Consider the following 22425-nt stretch of genomic DNA (forward strand, 5'->3'; position numbering starts at 1 on the left):
TCTTTTCTACCAAACAACTTGAATAATTTTCTTTTCTCCCACTCCTGCTAATTCCATCTCTAGCAAACAAAGGCTATATACTGAAAACACTTTTTACGTTGAATAATACTTTGAATTCTTTGAATAATTTTCTTTTTTTGGAGAAATTTATCTAAATAAAATCTTTTATATCTATTAAAGAATGTTTCTTGTTAAGTGGAATGAGAAATTTGAGGAAGAATGATGATCGGGATAGTAACTTCTGATCAATCTAAGAATTGGATATTGCTTTCACTCAACACAAAAGTGTAAATATAATTGTATATCTTAAGGGAGTGCAACACATGCTATCGTTTGTTCCTATGACCAAACAAAGCTTGTTGGAAAAAAAAAAAAAGTACTGAAAAAACAACAAACAAATTGTCAAGATATTTCGAAAAAATCAGAAGTGTAGGTATTAGAAAAGTTCACTTGGATCACAAAATGATGAGAAGATATGACCAAATAAACATGCTCCTTTAACCACGTACCTCTCCATGTTTTCAGAAGTCACATGTCTGCTAACATCATACACAAGCAATGCACCAACCACAGAGAATGGACATTAATTGGCCTCTTCGATCATGTCCATATTTTGGACGGTACGTAGCTGCAGCAATATTCATCATGAGACTCGATGTGAGGAGGAACAGTTACCATCAACTTGAAGGTTCATCGATCGGTATTTAATTATAAGTTGTGCATAAGTCTTTTTCACATTAATCAATTGGATTTTTTCTATGACCAAGCCCCTGATGCCATGAGGAGTCTTTGTTCTGCTGTCTCACTTGGATGTATAGTATATGAGCTCTCTTGTGAGTTGTGACGAAGATGAGTACTATATATGAAGTAGGAACTCAGTCCTCCATGGATAGACAATCTAAATTATGCTCACCATTTTTTTCTTCTGGCTATTGGCAGTGCTATGTGCACTAAACATGATTCTTCAACAAATTTTACTCTATGAAAGCCACAAATTTTACTCAAGGCATGCATGATATATGGATGTAAATAGTTAAGCTATATTTTATAATACTTTAGAGTGAAATAAAACTTTATTTTTTTCAACAAAACAAACTCAAACTTTTAAATAAATAAGCTAAACTTAAACATTATATTGTTTTTTACAAGTCTAACACAGTGTACTCAACTCGTCATACCCCTGCTATGCTATACGATCTCCTCCCTTTGCACATTTTCAAAGCGGGACGGCACAACATGAATACATAGCTTATCATTTCCGGCACGGCACAACATCAATTTTTGAAAATTCTTAATTATCTTTTTAAAAAAAAATAGTAATTAAGGAAGTCTATTGTTGAACATTATGTATCAATATTATAATTCTTGTTATCTGTCTTCAATTTCTTGTGATGATTTTTTTTAAACTTTTTAATACTTTAAACAATTTTATAAAAAAATTAGAAATTTTATTATTTAATTATAGAGAAATTATGATGTAATTAAAATTATTATACTTTTGTGACAAGTATTTGAAAAATTATATTTAAACTGATTTTTAATTAATAAATTTACTACAGTAGTGTATAAAAATTGAAGTAGAAAGAAAAAAAAAAAAAAGGAACGGTTAAGTTGGCAAGTAAGAGATGAATTCGTACTTGACATCCTCGATGTGGGAGTAACAGGAACAGGTTGATGCCCAACATACTTAGCCAATTCACACGACAAAAACAGTGGAAATCAACACAATCCTCGGACCCTCTTCCATGGCTACTGTTTCTTCTCTTTGCGCTGTTTTTCCCATACTCACACCAACCTTGTCGAAACCCCACTTGGCTCCCCTCTCTTGCCGAATCCCAAAACGACGTCGTATCAGTATCATCACCTCTGTTGCCGAGGATCGAGAAATAGTTCCGGTGTCTGAAGGCAGAGGAACCCGTTTGAACGAAGTTGAGGGGTTTCAACCTTCGGAGCCTCACACAGAGTCGGAGGTTGTTGTTTCGAGCCTCACAAGCAGTAGCTCCGTCAATGCCATCATCGTTTTGGGGTTTGGGACTTTCGCTGTCACCAAGTTGCTCACCATTGACCATGACTACTGGCATGTCCGTATCTTCAGCTTTCCTTATATATTTTGTCTCTCCTTTTATTATAATAATAATAATAATTTATTGTTGAACTGCTGCTTTTCACTTCTACCCCTTGAAATAAGCTTCTTCACTGTTATTTTACTTTAAGTTCGTGACTTTGGCCTGTTTAAAATGTAGGGAGCAACAATCGCCTCATGAGCTAGCTTTGGTGTTAAGTTAGGTTGAAATTCAAATTCAAATTCTAGGATGATATCGGTGTTTATACTAGTAATTGTTGTTGAGTCTATAAAGCCACCCGTATCGAATTACCACAAATGTCTAATCTTGCAAATTTCATTGTCTAAATGTCTAGTACCAGGCCTGAGGGAGGTTTGTTAGAGATCTCACATTGATTAGTGATAAAGTCAAAATAGTGTATACAAGTAGTGAACAACTTTCATTTCATGAGCTAGCTGTCGAGGATGAGTTTGGTTTAAATTCAAATTCTAAGAGACCCTGTTTGGTTTCTTGTATATATTGGGTATTCTATTCTATCACCACGGAGCGTAAAGAACTGAAAATGGAACATTTTGTGAAGTGTTAAACGTAACAGAAAGTGAAAGTGGTTTGAGATACATCCATACATACCATGCAAAAGCAGAGTTGGTTGATTTGAGCTGAAACATTGTTCCTGTAAATCATGAAGATTTTGATGATATCAAGAAGAATTTGCTTGAGAAAGAGGGAGATGTAAATCATGCAAGCTTTGATGGTGTCGAGAAGAAATCACATGTTTGTCATCATCAAAAAGGGGGAGAATGTGAATGTATGTATACATGATTTTGATGATGTCAAAGAAGAATCTAACAAGGCTGCTTCAAATGATAAGCATTTGCTTCAAGAATAATTCAAGATTGCTTCAACAAACAAAGCCTTGTTTCAAGATTCACTAAAGACCAAGCCTTGCCTTAAAACAATGTGCTTTCAAGACATGCAAGGCTCTGGTAATCGATTACCAGGAAGTGTAATCGATTACCAGAAGACAGGGTTGAGAAATAGCTATTGAAAAAGGTTTTGAATTTGAATTTTCAACATGTAATCGATTACCATATGTCTGTAATCGATTACCAGCAACGAAACTTTGGAAATTCAAATTCAAAAGTCATAACCCTTCAAATTATAACTGTGTAATCGATTACACAAACATTGTAATCGATTACCAGTGGAAAGTTTTCAGAAAATCTGCCAACAGTCACATCTTTTCATTAGATTTGTGAATGGTCATCAAAGGCCTATAAATAGGTGACTTGGGCACGAATTTTAGACAGAGAGTTTTGCTTGGCAAAATGTCTTATCCTCTCAAAAGACAATGAGAGAGATTCCAAAAGAACTTCATTGTCAAATGCTCTCTCAAAAGAAATCCTTGACCAAACACTTGCAAAATCTATAAGGATTCTTACATGATCTTCATTGTAATATTCTTCTCTTGAAGAGAGAATTCTTCTTCTATTCTTCTTATTCAATGAGATTGGTTAAGAGACTGTGAGTCTCTTGTTGTAAAGCATCTGAACACAAGGGATGGGTTGTCCCTGTGTGGTTCAGACTTTGTAAAGGATTTTACAAAGATAGTGGAAATCTCAAGTGGGTTGCTTGAGTACTGGACGTAGGCACGGGTTGTGGCCGAACCAGTATAAAACTGTGTTTGCATTCTCTCTTCCCTTATCTTATTTATTTTGTTGCAATCAATTGTGTCTTGCATGTTTAAAGAACATTGTTAAATTGATTGTTGTTGCTTCTTCTATATTCTAAGCCTATCCCTCTTAAGATTATTGAGGCCACAAGGTCCAACAGTTCCAAGTTAAACAATCATGTTCTTGTTGGTTGCACAAGTTTCTTTTCACTAATTATAATAACAAAGAAACGAGGGCAAGATGTTAAATAGTACAGTGATTAAGAAAGAGAACTGCAGTGCATTTTCTGTATAATATAGGGAAGAAGTTAACAACTAACTGGGATCTTATTATTCAGGGTTGGACCCTTTATGAGATTGTAAGGTATATACCTGAACACAATTGGATTGCCTATGAGCAAGCTCTGAAAGCAAACCCAGTTTTGGCTAAAATGGCTATAAGTGGGATTGTCTACTCAATTGGAGACTGGATTGCTCAGCTTTGCTTTTGACTCCCAAAAACATGAAATGCGTTTCTTCGACATAGAGTTTTAACAACACTTCAGCTATTTCTAACCTAAATATACAGTGCTATGAAGGAAAGCCTCTTTTTGAGTTTGATCGGACACGGGTACTCAGATCAGGTCTTGTTGGGTTTACTCTCCATGGATCACTTTCTCACTATTACTACCAACTTTGTGAGGTGATTATTGTGTCTACTTGAGTTAGAACTATTAGGTTATATTTTATGAATGGCTGAAATTGTTTGCATGATTCCACAGGCTCTTTTTCCTTTCCAAGAATGGTGGGTTGTCCCTGCTAAAGTTGCTTTCGACCAAACTGTGTGGTCTGCAATTTGGAACAGCATCTACTTTGTGGTTTTGGGCTTGTTGCGTTTTGAATCTTTGACTAACATATATGGAGAACTGAAGTCAACATTCTTGCCCTTGCTTACTGTGAGTGGCTATTTTATTTGTTTCTTTATGCTGTTTTCAGATGTTAATTGTAAATGTAATTACGTGCCTCATTGCATACATTGTTTTAGTGTCAATGCAAAATTATGGAGATGCATCAATAGCATTTTAGTAATTGAGCCGAGCTAAAAATTGAGCTTATGTACTTGGGCTATGTCATACCCTTAGGCTCAAATTTGTAGCATTATACTGTTATAGTGTCGGGTATATAGTAGGGAAGTAATTAGAGTGAGCCTTTGATTCAAATTTTCATGTAGTTCCATCCTATCCTCTTTCCAAGCTTGGGTATAATTTCTGTATCTTGCTCTTAAACTATGAATTGCATGAATTGTTTTGGTAACTAAACCTCAAACCTGCCTTATTTCTGCATGCCATATTGTTTCAAGTGTCTCTGCAATCTGTATTGATTGTGCCCCAAATTTCCTGCTCATGAGCTGAGTAGTACTGTAGCTATGTTTGAAGCCGGTGCTAAATAGAAGGCTGTGAAATATGATTAGTCCTCGACTCTTAATTAATAGATCTGTAGAAAACATAGGGCCCTAGGAAAGCAAGTGTTTATAATAAGAACTAATAATCCAATGCCTCTGTTTGCATATAGCAAAGTGAACAAATAGAATCTACTCAATCTAGAGAAGGTGGTGTACCTGTAAATGTCCACTGTGGGAATGGGCTTGTTGCAGATTGCCCATTTGGTGTTATAGAAACCAAAAAAGGAAAAGGTGAAAATTTAAGGAAGAAATTCTAATAATACAACTAATCACTAGCTATTCAAAGATGAAGAATGGTATAATATAATAATAAATTTTATATTCTTCTCCTGATTATTTGAGTAAAAAATTTCTTCTGTTTGGACAACTAAAATCTCTAATTCTAATATGCTTCACAGGCAGGGTGGAAACTTTGGCCTTTTGCGCATCTGATTACTTATGGTGTGATTCCTGTGGAACAAAGGCTTCTTTGGGTGGACTGTGTGGAGCTCATCTGGGTCACAATACTTTCAACGTAGGTTTTCTAAGATTATTTGTCATATCATATAAAATTATTACACACGACTATTTTTCCATAAGAAGCAGGATTTTAATGTCCTTTTGAATGCTTAAGTATCTCATACCATCTTGTAACTGATTCTCATTTAAGGATGGATGCTTGACAGTGACATTTTATACAGGAATGCACACCACAAAATAACATTAAAAATGTTTTACATATATAGTCATATAAAATTGTCAACAGGGTTCTCATCCCTACACGATCTTGTTTTGTTTTTAGCTATTCAAATGAGAAATCAGAAGCTAGAATATCTGAGGCAGCATCAGAAACAGGGTCATCCACTTCAAGCGAAAATTCCAAGGTAAGTAGACTGTGTTCTTCTGCTGGGGTGTCATGAAATGAAGAGAAAACTGTTAAGAACATTTTAACCCCTTTTTTTTCTTCTTACTTTTTGGGAATTGGGACATATATGATTCTTTTTTGCTGGACAAGATTTGGTAAATCGATCCTTCAAATTGAGATAAAAAATAATACTCCAGCATATACTCTGCCTTGTCTTAGCCTAAAGTTCCAATTATGAGTATTCCATCACTGTTCTACTTCATATGTTAAGACAATAACTTCTTTTTTTTCTCTTTTTATTGTCTATTATATCTTGTGTACTGCCAGGGATAAACAAATTGAGAATAGGAGAAAAAACCAATCTAGGTTCATGGCAGTTGCAAAATCAACCTCAACCTCAGCAATGAATCGAAGAATCTATCAGTTGAAGGTCCAGTTGAGCGACCTGAGGACATGAGGTTTTGATCTGATTTTCATACAGGAATATATACATTATACAGTTACAGTTGCTGGTGGTACATCCTTCTGGCTAAGATCAACTATTCAGGTTGCAGTGATGAGATACATAGGTGATTGTATTATGTACATATGATATAGATGCATTCAGAACTCAAGTTAAATTATGTTCCTTTTCTTGGGTTGTATTGGATTACCTTATATATCCATATTTCTGTATAAAAAATAATGCATCTCATATATAGTGATGGAAAACGTTAAAAAAACTACACAACATTCCCGCTGGAATTTTATTTGCTCAGGTATCTTTAACTTAACTACCAAAAAAAAAACACTACATCCACTGCGTTCCCTGGGCATCAACAGGTCATTTGCTTATACATATATTCGGAACACTGACTTGTATATTGATAGGGAAGAACAGTGCACGAGAAATGTGAGTATCATATTTTTTTAATACAGGTTTTTTTAGAATGCTTTTTGTCATTGCTTTAGTTTTATCGAAAATTATAAACTTTTGTAAATTCCACTCCTATTTTATTAAGAAAATATTAAATTAAAAATTTAAATGTACTTAATGTCATAAAAATATCAATATTTATCATTTAAAAGAAGAAAAATAATAGGAGAACGTTGCAAGGGGATTTAGAATTGGGAATATGTTGTTAGAATGAATGACTTAGGTATCAATTGGTTGTGAGGAGAGAAATGGAGAGAATGGAAGAGAATAAGAGAGAAGAGAAATAAGTAAGAAATAGAATGAAAAGAAAGATGATTTGGTTGAAGTGAAATAGAGTATAATAGAAGATAAATATTTAAATTAGAGTGATTTGATAAATAAAAAAAAAAACAAAGAAATTGATAATTTGCAAAAGTATTGTTTTATCCTTTAGCTGAGTTTTTCTCTCTCCCCAACACAAGTTGCTTTCAGCATGTGTGTAGCAAGGCGGTACCATAACTATAGTTGTGCAGTGCTTTCTTCCTCTCAAATTAGGGCATTCTAGAGAGGATTAAATTTAACATGGGTCTCACCACAAAATTTGTAATCTTCCCTTCCTTTCTATAGTACCAAATCACCCAAAACATCTATCTTCTCTCCTCCCCTCATATTTGATCTCAATCAAACCACCGCTTATTTAAGCACAAATAGCATGAAATGTATGTGTCACAAATATTAATTTAACATATTAAAAATGCTAAAAGTGAATTTGATGGAAAATAGGTTGTGCATCGGGTCATAGGTAGGGGTGGCAACAGGATATATGGATGGAATAAATTTTTGTAGAAAAATATTTGATGAATACCTAATAATCTATTCAACACTTGCAAAGAAAAGTAAAAATTAGAAAAAAAAAATTATTGGTATAATAGAATTTATGATGTGACATAAAAAATTTTTTAAAAAAAATTAATGATATTAATTAGGTGTTTAAAACAAAGAAACATTTGTGTATTATTACTAAATTTTCTACTCATCTAAATTGGTAGTTTTTTTATTTATAAAAAATTATTTTTTTTTAAAATTTTATTTCTGTTTTTAATTTTTTATCTTCTCGTTCTTATAAATCGTGTATCATTACTGAATTTTCATCGTGTATCATTATTTCATTCTCAATTAAAGCAAAACATTAGAGGAATATACTTAAGTTGATTGAATTCTGAATGTGAGGCATTGTAAATTTCTGATAATATTTCCAATTCTTATAATAATAAAAATAAAGCAAAACATTAAAAAAAAAAAAAAACGAAAAGAATCCCAATTGGGGTTATGTGTGTGGGATTAGTTTGGATTTTCCGTGGCTCCCTTGGCTTAGGCGTAGCTTTTGGGTTATTCAGCAATAGCCGAGGTGAGGTGAAGATCGGAACCCTCCGCTCTCTGCTCTGCAATGGCCAAGATCGAAGAACTGAACGACTCGGTTGCCAAATCTAAGAATAAAAGGAATCATGGCTCTACAATGTTCTTTGTCATTGTTGATTACCTTTTTATTTTGATCTTCCTGGGATTCCTCTGCTTCATCGTTTTCAAAATTCTCAGCATTTGATTCGATTCCCGAAATCACACAATCCACCGTGTGTTATGTGCTAGGTACGTATCTTGCACCACCAACTTGGTTTATTCTCCTATCGCGCTCGTGAAAATTTGATTTTTCCTAACCATTTTGGATGACAGGTAGTAAAACGGATTAAAAAGTGTATGAATTAAGACTAAAACGAGTAACTTTTAGGTGTAAAACGTAAAAGTCGGCCAGGTCATTGAACAAATGAGTAATTGAACCTTAATATCCTTGTTTTGATGGATGATGCTATTATCTACCAAAAGAAAAGAACGAGGCTGTTGAGTAAAGTCATAAATTTTCTCCTGTTACTTTTTTTATTATATGCTTTTGAGGATTATGGCAGATACTGATTTCTTTTAAAGCAAATTACAGTGACATTCTTTGTAATTTCTTGAGATTGCACATGATTTTCCTGTTTTTCTAACATTTACTATATTTTTCTTACAGAGATATGCGGTGTAATGTGTTTCTTAGGTTTAAAAGACAAGAATAACATGTGCAATCTTTAGAAATCATAAAGGATGTCAATGTAATTTGCTATTTTTTTCTAACATTGTTACTCAATTATTGCGTGTATGTAGATGTGTATGCTAGTACTTTTACTTTATGCTTGCAACACAAATTCATGTTTGGAAAATGATTTGTGGACATTTAAAATCTATTTGACACCTAAATAAGAGAAAGAGAAATGTAGATATGATAAGTGGTATGATATATAGTGTATTTGGTTTAAATTCACTTTTAGCATAATTGTTTAAAAATCACATCAAGAGTGAAACAATAAATACTAGCTTCAGCTTTTTCATGGTGTCACCAAGATCTTATGGATTAGAATAAATTCTCACTTGTTATCCAAACACACTAGTAATAGAAACATATAGATAGAGAAAAATAATGAATGTTAATGAAATGTTTAAAGTAAAAGAGAGTTTGTAATCATTCCTCTTCATGTTATCTTTCTCCTCTGTATCTTTCTCAACTTTACATTATCATTTCCTGTGGAGTTACATGATTTGTACAAAACACTTGGTTTTTCTTTCTTATCTTTCTCTATCCCATCAACCATCTTATTACACACTTCTCTCTCTTTTTTCTAATATTCTCTTTCTTCACCTCCACTTCTTTTGGCAGGATATTCGCATGACATAGCTAGGCTTCACAAGCCTAGTTCCAAGCTTGAAGGCTGCGGCAACTAGCAAGTGTCATTTTTAATCAGATCCTATGATGTAATACTTGAATTTACCATCTTTCTCAACTTTTGTTCTCGAATTCCAAAATTTACACTACTCATTTCCCCCGTTAGTTTTCTTTCATTAGTGTCTTGTGTATTACATTTGATCTTTTAACATGTCCTTTTCCACTTTCATTTCCTTTTACTTTGACTGTGGTAAATAAGGATGACAACTAAGATCAATATCAATATCAAAGTACATTGCATTGATTAAAAACTGATAGTGATGGCAGAGTAATCTCCCTTTTCTTTGCCAAATTTTTATTCAAGACGAAATGCCATTTCTCGGAGAGGGGCTTGGGGATATAGACTATGTTTTTGTTATCTACTTTCTGTTTCTGGTTGGTGGATTGGGGTGGGGTATTGAACAGCAGAGATGAAGACCCGAAACTGCTATTTTGCATGAGACAGATTTATCTGTAGTTTGGTGTGGTCGCCTTCATATTGATGGCACAACAACTTTGCATTTATGTGAGCCATTTCTATCCTTCATGGTTGGTTGCTATGTCCTATTATAACATCCTATTAATCCTGTGAATACTTGATAGAAGATATTAAATAAAAATGTAACAACCTATGTTTTGAAAACATTAAAAAAAAGGTAAGCTACCGATTTTATTTATGACCTGTTTTGCATTGATGAATCTTCCCATTGTCGAGCGTTTAATCGAAGAATTTTTTTCTTCTGCTTTTTATGCATTGGGAAGTCAAACATAACATGTTGCTTTTAGAATTTTTTTTAACACGGTATAAGTAATTAGAAATATTCATGTAAGTTATATGAGCACAGCTTTATGTGGCTGGTGAGTATATGCCATGATTTTTAGTACTATGAAAAGGGAGAGAGGAACATCAAAAAGGATATCGGAAGAAGTTGTTCAAAGGAATCTTATGATGAATAATATTTTTGAAAATTTGGTCTTTAATCAAACTGGATAACATTGTGTAATTCATATAACGGATTTCACTTAGTAAAATAAAACATACTTTTGTTGTATAAGTAATAAGAGTGTTTTTTTTAGAATAAGAAAGAGTGTTAAGAGAACATAGAATAATTCTTAGTGGAATATCTACTTGAGGTTATGAGGGTTGTTATATTTCCCTGTTTGTATTTTTGCTATTTCTGCATGTCTCCACAATATTTATGTTGTTTAAGACCTCATTCCACTGTTTCTGTAAAAAAAAAAAACCTTATTCCTGTATTGATTTGTGAAGTAGTGATGAACCATATTACCTTAATTTAGAAGGTGGTTTCAAGTTATCTTAACTTGTTTTTTGGGAATAATGTGAATTTTCCTATATATTCCCAAGTATAAAATATTTTCAAGAAAAGAATAATTTTCATATTCCTCCATTATCATTCCTAGCAAAGAGGGTGTGTAAATTGATTTACATGAGGTGAAAATAACATTATATATGCAGAACTTTCACTTTTATCTTTTTAACTTCTATATATCACTTTCACAAAAAGACATCTAACAAAATTTAGTTATTAATTAAATATAATTTTTTAAAATATCAAAAAATTTCATTATAAAAATATTGTTCTCAAGAACAAAAGTAGATAACTTGTACCAAAGTCTCCTTATCAAGTTCCGTGCAAAAAATAGTGTAACTAGAAGAATTATTAGTACCAGCGGATGTTCATAATTTTAAATAGGCTCTACCTTACAAATGTTCTAAGATAGGAGTATTGGTTCAGGAACCAATTAGAAATCATGATAATATCTTGGAAATTACATATATAGGTACATTAGTAACATTTTTTCAATCTTTCCTCTTCTAATTTCTTAACCAATTCTTTATAATAAGGGTACTTGTTATCATTCTTTTTAGTAACATTATTTCTTATTAGTACCAACGAATACAACCAGCATTACAGCATGCTTAACTTCATTCCAAACAAGAAAAGAGCAGAGAGGCTCTGCATACGAATAGCAGATGAAGTACACACAGAGAACTACTTATTCACGAGTACCAAAAACAGGAGACTAGTACTACAATTTGTCAAAAGGTGCAATCATGCATAATGCATGATAGCTCATAACTGGGAGGACTCACGGATTAACTGGAACTCCACCACCACTGCCAGGGTTTGGAAACTCAAAACCAGGGTTTGGGACAAAGGTGTCATCACCACCTGGAACATAACCACGACCTAGTGGTCCTGACCCTAGTCCACTACCACCAGTGTTTGGGCTTTGAGGTGTAAACCCAAAGAAAGGTGGCAGCCCTACTCCCCCAAAGCCAGGAAAATGGAAATTACCTTCCGGAGGGAACAAAAATTGAGGCTCTTTCTTGTCCCCTTTGTTTGAGTGTTTTGGAATAATGTGGCGTCTAGCGACCGCTTGCCATGTAGTGGCAAGAAGGATAGTGGCGATGAGAAGAAGTGCAAGGAAAGAAGAAGGTTTGCAAGCCATTGTGTGATGAGAATTTGAATGAGATGTGTTTTGTATTGAAGTTGAAGGGATTGACTGCGTTTTATAGCCAAGGATTATGCTGAGTACCAACAAGTTGTTGCATTGGTTTGAGTGTGATATTAGGTTTGGCTCCTAAATCTCGCGCTTAAATCTTGTGAATAGAAAATACTGATTAAGAGAAGATATTTCACTAAAGATACTAGTCAATATCTTCCAAGGAAGATTAGTTTGTTGGAATATTTTTAATCTTTATTTTGTATACTGAAGCTAAAAATTCACAGGTCTATCATTTAGAATAATTCATTAAAAATTTTAGGATTTTCAACATGTTTGATTATTAAAAATTAGATGAAATACCTGAATTCGTAGTTGGTTCCTAATCTTAGTATTTTTTCGACATTTGTTGTAAGATCTTTGTGATTATCATAATCATAAATAATGACATTATGGTTATTCCTGAGCCAAAGTCTCTTTGTTCTTCAATGAAACCTTTTTAACGTGATGACTCGGTATACCGAGGACTCTTACAACATGTTAACATAATAAGGTTCTCATTATTCTCTAATAAGTCAACTCTAGGATGTGTTTATTTAAGTTCATATCATCTCTTTTAATTGTCTAAGAAGCTATCTTAATTTGATCACATAAAATAAAATTCGCTAATAATAAATAAATAATATAATTATCTTATAATATTAACCCACATTAATTATTAGAATAAAAATTTTCAACATAATCATTAATAAAATTTATAGATATTTTAATGGTGACCCAAACAAAGGTTATGCCGAGTTGAGTTGAGTGTGTGCTGTGGCGGTGAGTTAAGTGTTTCTTTCTTTGGCAAATGCTACGGGGAGAACATTGGAATTGGCATTGGTTAATGACTCGTATGCATGGTGTCTCTTTTGGTAGTTGTTCATTTTGTGTGGCTAAGTGAACTTCAGGACACTTCATTTGTCACAGTGGTTAAAGTTCTATATAGTTTCACTTTTATTACCTTCTATTTGTGGAAGATATATAGTCACCAATTTAATAGAGGCGATTAAATGGAGCCGTCAGAGCCGTCACATGGCTCAGTTATGAACCGCCATATGAAGAAAACTTGGAATTGCTTTTAGCTTCGTTATTTATGTTGTCTCATTTTGTAGACGCTAGTCAATTTGTGTGTTAAAGACTGTACATAAAGATGTAGTAGATTTTCATTTGCTAATTTTAATCGCTTATTTATGCAGTAACAACTGTTTACAAACGGGGACAAAAAGTGTAAATGAGCGCACATATTAGTTGAAAGGACAAAACTTAAATGTAGTTTTATTTTTGTTGTCGTTTTCCATCAAAATTGGAGTTTTAACATAATAATTTAATGGTTATGCAATTATGAGAGATAAAACTTCAATTTTAATTAGAAAATAACACCAAAAACACTTACAACACTACATCTAAATATAGTAAAACAAATCACTATTTACGTAAATTAGATACAAATATAGTATTTAATGTAACAAACATAGAAGACCCTTTAATTAGTCACGAAACAAAAAAAAAATCAAGAGGGCAATTTACGTTACATTGTTTTCAACCCCGTCCCTCGAGATAAAAAAAAATTGTAGCTCCCACTAAAATCAGTAAATAAAATCAAAATAATCAAAGAACATAGAAGCACAAACATTACTTATTAATTAATTGTTATTCATGACAAGTCATCACTTTTATTGTCAATTAAGAATTGTCTTTTTGTGTCTATGGTGTGTTGGCACAGGGAAGCAAGGAATTCCAGTAGCCTCAATCTAGTTAGTTCCATGAAAGAACTTGGATGGTGAGAATCAATGTGTAAATTTTGAATTGAGGTTCCAAATACCAGCCCAATTTACACGCTTGGATTAGTTTGAATCGAGACAAGTGTTGTGGTACTCAACATAGAAGCAAGTGTTTATACTAGAAGGGTCCTCTAGTCCCTGCCAAGGCAAATACCCATAAGAGTGAATTAAATCATTAATGTAAGTTTCTATGATTATGGTCCTAGAGTAGTTCTTCCATGGACGAGCAAGGTAAGCCTTATTCTCAATCTCACTGAGTAGAAGTAAGGGTCAGACACAATGAATCCACCTTGGATTACTATTTCAGATGATTGTTGTCTCTCTTTTCTACCTTGTGCAGTTACAATGCAATGACTTTCTAACCACAAAAATGGAATTTTGGAAAACAAACAAGTGTATTACCAAACACAAAGTCGATGGTATCTAAAATAGTTCAATTCCTATAGAATTGACGCATGGTGTGTACATAAAGTGTGTCCCAATACTCATCTATCGAGCAATTGTAAAAGATGCACTTGTCTGCTTGAACTCTCAATGCCACTGCTTGATGCTTTTGAGGTCCAACGGAATTCTCAAACCCCATATTAATGACCACAAAGTGATATCCTTAAATAGCCACATGCATAAATTAATTAATTTATCAATTCAAACATAAAATTTTCCTTGAATTGAAAATTGTTTATATTTTGTATTTTTTTTAAGTTTCGTTTAACTAAATTGGTTTAAAGAATTTTGCTAATTATGAACAATTAAGATGTTAAGAAGGAAAAAGATATTTCAAAGAGTTTGTTTAAGTTTATGAAAGTAATATATCACCTCCTTATAAACTTAAAAAGTTTTATCGAGAAGTTTATCAAACTAGTTTTTTTAACATTAGTTTTATTAAGCTTCATAGTCAAGCTTATGACCAAGGTTTTATTTAATAAATTTATTAAATAAGTTCTGAATAGAGTTTATTTACCCAAATGCATAGGAATAATAAGTTAAATAAGTTGGTAAACATGAAAGAAGACATACCAATAATGACGGTTTCTATAAGTGTTAATTCCACCAATAAAGTTTTTGTTTTCAGTTTTTCGTGTCTTTTTTCCACCATCGCCAATAAACACCATGTGGGTCATTTCCTTTGTAGCTTCAACATACTCTTGGTGAACGCCCTTATTGATATAGATCAAGAATGACTTTCGGTTTTTCTCAGGTACTTGCTTCAATGCCTCATTGATGGTTGTGAAATATTCGCTTCCATCTTCGGCTATAGTAACATTAGGCTTGTGTTTGAATGGACTTGCATTTGCTTTAAGGAGTCTACGGTGATCAACTCACGAAGGAAGCTCAGAATCTTGAAGGAGACGCCACCCAAGTGATTTTGTGACATTCCAATTATTAACCGTGTCAGCCAATTCTGATACAATGGCAAGAGCATTGCTGCTCATATGCATGCTTGTCATTAACAAGTCTTTCATCTTTTCTACCAACTTCACTAGTGATGTTCTCAAACCCATCCAAGCAAGTATCTTGATATGTAAGCGCACCACTAAGCCAAAAATTTTAATTCATGAGGATTTTGTTGACATTTGTTAGGTTATACGCACCTATTCCATCAAGTGACCTTGTTAACTCCCCAATTGAAAGATCCATGAGTTGCTTACATGTGTCAAGTGCCATCTTGGCTCTGGGATCCTTCTCAACCTCATGCAAAAGATTAGTTTCTTTGAATTTATCACCAATTTTTGTATTGGTGATGTTAAAGGCAATTTTGATAAGTTCTTTTGGATCTGTTGTGTTTCCAACCCCTACTGTGAGGCTTTCCTCACATTATTTCTTATAATTTATGGGATGACAAACGGTTTGGACTACTTTTATAGTAGAAGCAGCGTGATTTTTCTTGTGTTTGAACCATTTTCACAAAGGTCGATATTAACTATGACAACCACAACCATAGCCACCAACAAATAAGGCCGAGACGCCAATGATGGCAATTCTCTTTCCTTTCTCTCCATTTCACACAAACATTTCTATTATATCCTGTCACAGATGAATATTAACGTAAAACTAGTGAATGTGACAAGTAAAAATAACCATAATATTCCTATGTTCTACTTAAGCATAGACATGCTTTTAAACTCTAAACATGGATTTATTTGATTTTGATCTAAAACCAGGCTGGGTTAGAAACTTAGAATTGGTAAATTTTGGGTCTATAACTTGAACCTAATTAGCCATTTGGCAATTGCTAAATACACTCACTCTCCCTAATTTATAAATGTACCCCATTAGTATTTTTGTCATTTAATAAGTAGTAACAAGAAGTATTTATTTTCGCTTGTTGGTTAGTATTGGGTCATGGTTCAGTTAATGGACCTCTCAACATATATAACCAAGCTTGCCTCAATAGTTAATTCCCAATACTTAATTCTTAGCACTAAACGTTGTCTTCAAATTTCATAGATGGACTTCATTAGTGTGCAAATCAGGAATGCCACTTTCAACCCAGACTTGCTGGCTTTTGTTGTGGGTTGTGGCCTTCATGTTTGATATTTAGCAACACTGGAAGCTGAATCCATTTTTTGGTGACCTTAATTAAAACCATAGGAAGATTTTCTTTGTTGAATCACTGTTGAGTAGCAACAGGTATTACAATCTCACTGAACCAACAAAACTCAAGAGTTTGGCCTTTCCTCAGAAAATCTAGGAAGTTGAACCAGTGAGTTTACTCGCGTGACACCCTCCAGACCTGACCAGTTTTGATCTTCGGCTGCGGATGTTCCATCGTCAACATCAACAAATACCCCTCCAACTCCTCCTCCACAGGTTTCATTTTCTTCTGAGGATCTCACAGTAAAGTTCCTTCGCAAAGATGGCTCAGGCTTTTGACCGTCATCTGACTCAACCGGATTTTCTGAATGGTTGCTCTGGATGGTTGCAGAAGAGAAGCATGGCTCATCACAATCAGATTCTGAGTCCATTTTTCCATCCAAAAATAGGCACACAACTGCACAGTCATCCATTTTTGAAGTAGGATATTTGAGTTTCCACTCTAGGGCCGCGGAATCCACCAGAATCCTCGCTGCTGATGATCGAGTTGGCGCTGAAGATACTATCCCAACCACCTCTTCATTGCTCAAAACATCCCAGACCTGCACAAAACATCGAGAGTTGGCTATGCTACTCATCAGGACTCAGGAGAATATGTGGGTTTTCAGAGCTAACATTGATTTTTCTGAAAGGTGGATAGTAGCATCAAAACAAAGTAAACCAGATGCTATAAAGTTGATTCATGTAGAAATGTCAACATACACAGGAAAGCAGGGAATCAATGATATAGTGCTGTAACAATTTTCAGCAATGCAATATGTACAATTTTGTCCAGTGGAGAAAGTATTATACTATATGCATGGTGGGAAGAACTATTTTGACTTTTGAGAACTATGCAAATTCCAATTCAGCAATGCACATTGTATCCTCATAAAATTGAAAATATTAAAAAAGGAAAATATATAAGAAAAATATGTTTTTGAGTTAATATTTGTTTAAAAATTTTCTGGTAGTAGATCATATCTCTAATTTTATCCATAAAATTAATAATAAATATTTTTTAAGCTTATTATTTATTAAATAATTGTTTATTAATATTTAAATAATTATGTAAAAAAAATTCCAACCCCCCCTTTGGTCCACTCCTGGGCCCATCCCAGGTGATGTGAACTTTCTTCTCTTACCATATCTTGAACAATTATGTTCACTTTTATTATATTTGTAGGCTTGTTATGTTCATAACTACATGCTTTTATCATGTAGAGAAACAAAAAGGTTATACATATAGCTTAAAGCAAGTTAAATGACAATTTCTGATGCCTTTCACAGAGAGTTGCAAATAATTTAGATCATGTCCTAACTACTTGTCAAATAACTTAAAGCAAGTTAAATGACAATTTCTTATGCCTTTCACAGAGAGTTGCAAATAATTTAGATCATGTCCTAACTACTTGTCAAATAACTTAAAGCAAGTTAAATGACAATTTCTTATGCCTTTCACAGAGAGTTGCAAATAACTTAGATCATGTCCTAACTACTTGTCAATAGTTTTGTCAAGAGTGCTAAAATTCGGTTGTACACAAAGTGGTTTTCAGAAGTCATTTCCCAGTTTCCTTACTACCACCTTATAGTTTATGCAATGTCATTATTCATTATTGATCTAAAAGTTTGCCTCTACTTATTACATGTTCTTATTTCACTCTTTCGAAGCATTACCTTGTGGTATAATGGTTAATATAAAAAATAAAATAAAATAATTGCAGTTACTGTAGCCTATTAGGCAGCCTTCAGAAAGTAAATTGTGGAACATATTTTTAACATATATCGGGAGAAAAATTAATGAAACAATTTTCAATGTGTCATAAAAAATGAATGAACAAATAAAACTAAATGTGAGATTGAAAATTCGTACCCCATCTGAGGCAAGAACAATGAATTGATCTTTGTCTGTTAGCAGCCGATGAGAAAATTCAGGTATAGAAATCACACCATATTCCTTCAAGCAAAAATCTCCAAATGCTCTAGCCATTGCTAATCCTGGTGCATCATCAAAAGGCAACCATACCCTATGAACTTCTGGCTCATCTTCTAACGCAAATACCCTACCCTTGCACCGTTTGATTCTTTCTGCTTCCCCTATAAAAATTAAAATCCAAATTTCAATTAGTTTACATCAAGCAAAAACATAGATTGGACATAGAAAGGATGAATGATGATGCTAGATAACACACTTGGCAAATCAGGTTTCAAATCAATGGTCAACTGAATTGCCACCATGGAGTGGTTGCTGTCCTTTGATCCCATGATTGCTCGGGAATCCCCAATATTTCCCATGAACAAATTGGAACCCTGGAAAGTAAAGAACATAAAAACAATGTTTAAAAGAAATGGAAACATGAGGATAGATGCTTCTCTGAGATACCTGCTTCACTATAGTGACAGCTGTGCTTCCACTACAGAAGCAGTCCAAATTTGGATGAGACCTCAACTCTTTATCCATAGCCTTGTATGCCTTCATGAAAGCTTCTCTCCACATAGAATTTTCGTTATCTTCAGCAGACAAATCTTTCTCAGATTCTCCACTTTCAGGCTTTATGTTGCCCCTAAAACAAGCTTTACCTGAACCATTTTGCCCTGATTCGGAGGAATGCAAAAATGAAAGAAGTTTCAGCGGCAAGGCTTCCCTGACTTTGCATGCGACAAGGTGACCGTGTGGACCATGACCATCAAAGACACCACAAAAGGTTACATCTTCGGGCATGAAATCCTACAGAAATAAAGATCCAAACCAAGAATGCCAACTTCCAAAATTAGCTAAATCTCCATTCATTCAATGAGAACATTGCATCCTCAACACTACAAGATGAAAATACTTACTTCCCACACAATCATGGCGTCCTGATTAATACCCTTCCGACCCTGCTGCGTAAATATGCAAGAAGACCTGCTCTTTCCATTGGTGAAAATTCTGTTTGGTAATGAGGGGAATTGATGCAGAGACACAACATGATCAGAGGATGTTCTCCTTGCACTCTTTTGACCACAGAATCCAATCTCTAGACAGGTTGGAGCGATCGTGTCTCCATTGCTCCTGCTACTACAAGTACTCTGACTGCTTGTTGAGACACAACAGCCCATTTGCTCAGTTCCAGAATGAAGACATCAGGTAAAAATCATGTCAAGTTCCTTACTTCCTCACTTTAGATCTCATACCAAACTCTCAGATTCCAACTATAGTCAGCTGAGTAAACAATCCTGACTCCAAAGATTCTCTCACATATAGAAAGTAATATTAGACAATCTACACCTTGAAGTTGAAAACTGGGGTCCTTGCTACTTGGTCAAAGGCGCAATTTGCCAGAATCCAAATGAATAGATAATGAAACCAGCTGAACAAAATAAGACAAATGAATTAGTTAATATATGGTCTGAAAGAATCAAACCCTTGTTGCATGTAAAGAATTAAAAAACAAAAACAAAGAAAGACTCAATTAACCGAGCAATAAGCATATAAATAATCCCAACACGTGAAAAAAATATAGAATATACTAAAATTCTGTCCGGTCATTTGTCTTTCATCAGGATTCTCATTGACAGAATCGAAATGAAGAGTTTGAAATAACTAAATCAGGAAACCTTGCAACAAGTTTTTTTTTTAAGAAAACAAAGACAGAGAACACAGCAGAGCAGCAAGGAACATGGAATCTCCACAAAAAAAAAATTGTCTTTCCTTTTCACAGAATTTTTAGATCTTTATAGAATCGAAGACCAAATACATATCAAGACCATGAAATCTCCAATTGAAAACCAAAACACACTTTTGATATTTTATTCAATTTTCCTCACAGCAGAAAGGAACATCTCAATTGTAAAATGTAGAAATTGAAAAAAAAAATACAAGTATAAAACTAGTCAAAACATAGTTGAATTAACTGACCCAAATGAGATCAAAATCTGAATGAAAATAACCGTCGATGACCAAAAGCATATATGGTTACAAATTCTGATTTTTCTAAGCCTTTTTTTCCTGGTTTTACCTCAGCAACCAGGTAGAACAGAAAACATGGTAAATGACACTTCAGAGAGAGAAAGAGAGTAAAGTAGTACAAAACAAACTCTGGTTTCCTACAGCGGGGAAATACATACAAGAGATAAAGTGAATAACGCAAAAGCAGAAAAGGACGAAAGAAAGGTATGATATGATCTCGTCAACCAAGATTCACAGAGAGATCAACCAAGTAAACCTTACGTTATTATTATCATAATAACAAGCAAAAGAAAACAACAAATGTCGCAATAGGAGACCGAGAAATGAGTGAGCAATTCAACAAGGATCAAATCAACACAAAAATAGTAGAAATAAAAACAATAATAACATCTACAATAACATAGCGGAACTCTGAATAGGCCAGCTCAGAAATACATAAAGTGAAGTAAAAAAAAAATTATCTTTGTGTAGAAAACAAAAATAATGCAGGAAAAAAAGAATTTTTTCCAGAAAGTTGAAGTAACTTAGAAACATTCAGAAGACAATGAGTAAGGGGACTTTTTTATTTATATTAGTTAAATTTAAAAAAAGAAAGCATATAGAGGCAGAGAAACTGAACATGCAGATCCTGCATCTGCATTGGTGGTTTTGTCTCCAAAGAATAGAAAAAAAAAAAAAAAAGTTGACAGTATACACACAAAGTTTTAGATGAAGGAAAAGAACAATTGAATGGTTCAAAAAGTGGGAAAATGAAGAGAAGATGGAAATGGTGGAAGTACATTGATCACCTTTCTTAGAATGGAGAATAAGGGTTGGATGGATGAGAGAAGAGGAATGAGGGGAAGAAGGTGACAGAGAGTTAAGAAAGAGAGGGGGGGTGGTGCAGTGTGTGAAGTTATTAATTGCAAGACAGTAGTAGACAAAGAAAGAAAGACAGTATAGTAAAGCAAGCGAGAGGTAATACCAATAAATTACTGTTCTGGTTTTTAAGATTTATTATTACTCTTTCTGATCCCAAATAAGTATAGTCCTAAATTTATTTTTTTATATCGATTAACACAAATTAATAAATAAATAAATGAAAATAATAATATTTTAAAACTAATTTTATTATTAATATTACGTTAAAAGACTAAAGCGATACTTATTTCATTTGTGCAATTCACATTTTAGAGGATTTAAACCTTAGGCATTTTAATTAATAATTATAAATTTACACTTTTTTAAATCTATCATTTTAAATGAGTTGAATTATGATATTTAATTATTTTTTCGAACACTTGCATGAAAATATAGAAATAATTATATTTTATTAGTTATTGTAATGCAAAATATTTTAATATTTTTATTATTTACTTCATATGTTATGTTTAACCTGTCATTTGAGAGAGCTCATTATTATAATTTTTCTTCTGCAACTTATCATTATATTTTACTACTTAATGATTTGGAAAAAAAAATCTATAAACACATGATGCCAAAATATGAAATATTTCCAAGTAAATGTTTTAAATTAATTTAAAAGTAAATATTAAATGGTTTTTTAATGTAAAAAATAATTTCTTTCTAATTAAAATTCAAAAATTACTCATCGATGTCTTAAATATATTGATTAAGAAATTAAAAAATATAAAATATTATTAATGTACTTTTATCATCATTTTCTCCAAAAAAACATTTTTATTACTAATTTCTTAATTAATATTTTTAAAATGGCTAAATGATCATTTTTTATCTTTTAAAAAATTTGTTTTGATATTTTATATTTTAAAAAATAATCAAAATAATCCTTTGGTCAATTCACCTTAAAATATAAGATTTTTTTTTTCACATGTTAAATAAGTAACATATATTGTAATTGGTTGTATTAATTTTTTTCAAATCTGACTCATCTAAAATGA

General features: G+C 33.2%; 3 protein-coding genes and 1 long non-coding RNA gene across 8 annotated transcripts; 2 read left to right on the top strand and 2 right to left on the bottom strand.

Moving 5' to 3' along the window:
* The first annotated feature begins 1617 nt into the window (after positions 1-1617).
* LOC114378509 (protein SYM1-like) lies at positions 1618-6772 on the top strand. Of its 2 annotated transcripts, XM_028337105.1 has the most exons (7): positions 1618-2081; positions 4074-4211; positions 4301-4417; positions 4497-4670; positions 5575-5690; positions 5958-6039; positions 6348-6772. In XM_028337105.1, exons 1-7 carry the CDS (start codon positions 1746-1748, stop codon positions 6351-6353), a joined length of 969 nt encoding a protein of 322 aa, XP_028192906.1. In that variant the 5' UTR covers positions 1618-1745; the 3' UTR covers positions 6354-6772. The 2 variants fall into 2 exon arrangements, with proteins under 2 accessions (XP_028192906.1, XP_028192907.1); XM_028337106.1 differs by lacking the exon at positions 4074-4211 and having other exon boundaries at positions 1619-2081; positions 4304-4417.
* Positions 6773-8140: 1368 nt separating this feature from the next.
* Positions 8141-9909, top strand: LOC114378938. The gene is made up of 2 exons (XR_003659400.1): positions 8141-8562; positions 9665-9909. It is a non-coding gene; the product is annotated as an uncharacterized LOC114378938 (long non-coding RNA).
* A 1540-nt stretch (positions 9910-11449) lies between these two features.
* Positions 11450-12286, bottom strand: LOC114378071 (putative cell wall protein). Its single transcript, XM_028336588.1, has one exon. It carries the CDS (start codon positions 12182-12184, stop codon positions 11822-11824), a length of 363 nt encoding a protein of 120 aa, XP_028192389.1. The 5' UTR covers positions 12185-12286; the 3' UTR covers positions 11450-11821.
* Positions 12287-16289: 4003 nt separating this feature from the next.
* On the bottom strand, positions 16290-21424 carry LOC114380399 (probable protein phosphatase 2C 52). 4 transcript variants are annotated; one of them, XM_028339427.1, is made up of 6 exons: positions 21313-21424; positions 19414-19925; positions 18959-19303; positions 18768-18885; positions 18449-18672; positions 16290-17138 (listed from the first exon to the last, which is right to left on the bottom strand). In XM_028339427.1, exons 2-6 carry the CDS (start codon positions 19672-19674, stop codon positions 16662-16664), a joined length of 1425 nt encoding a protein of 474 aa, XP_028195228.1. In that variant the 5' UTR covers positions 19675-19925; positions 21313-21424; the 3' UTR covers positions 16290-16661. The 4 variants fall into 4 exon arrangements, with proteins under 4 accessions (XP_028195228.1, XP_028195230.1, XP_028195229.1 ...); XM_028339429.1 differs by having other exon boundaries at positions 21304-21382; XM_028339428.1 differs by lacking the exon at positions 21313-21424 and adding an exon at positions 20474-20621.
* Positions 21425-22425: the final 1001 nt, after the last annotated feature.

The sequence above is a fragment of the Glycine soja genome, chromosome 12 (genome assembly GCF_004193775.1).
Source record: "Glycine soja cultivar W05 chromosome 12, ASM419377v2, whole genome shotgun sequence".
NCBI lineage: Eukaryota > Viridiplantae > Streptophyta > Magnoliopsida > Fabales > Fabaceae > Glycine > Glycine soja.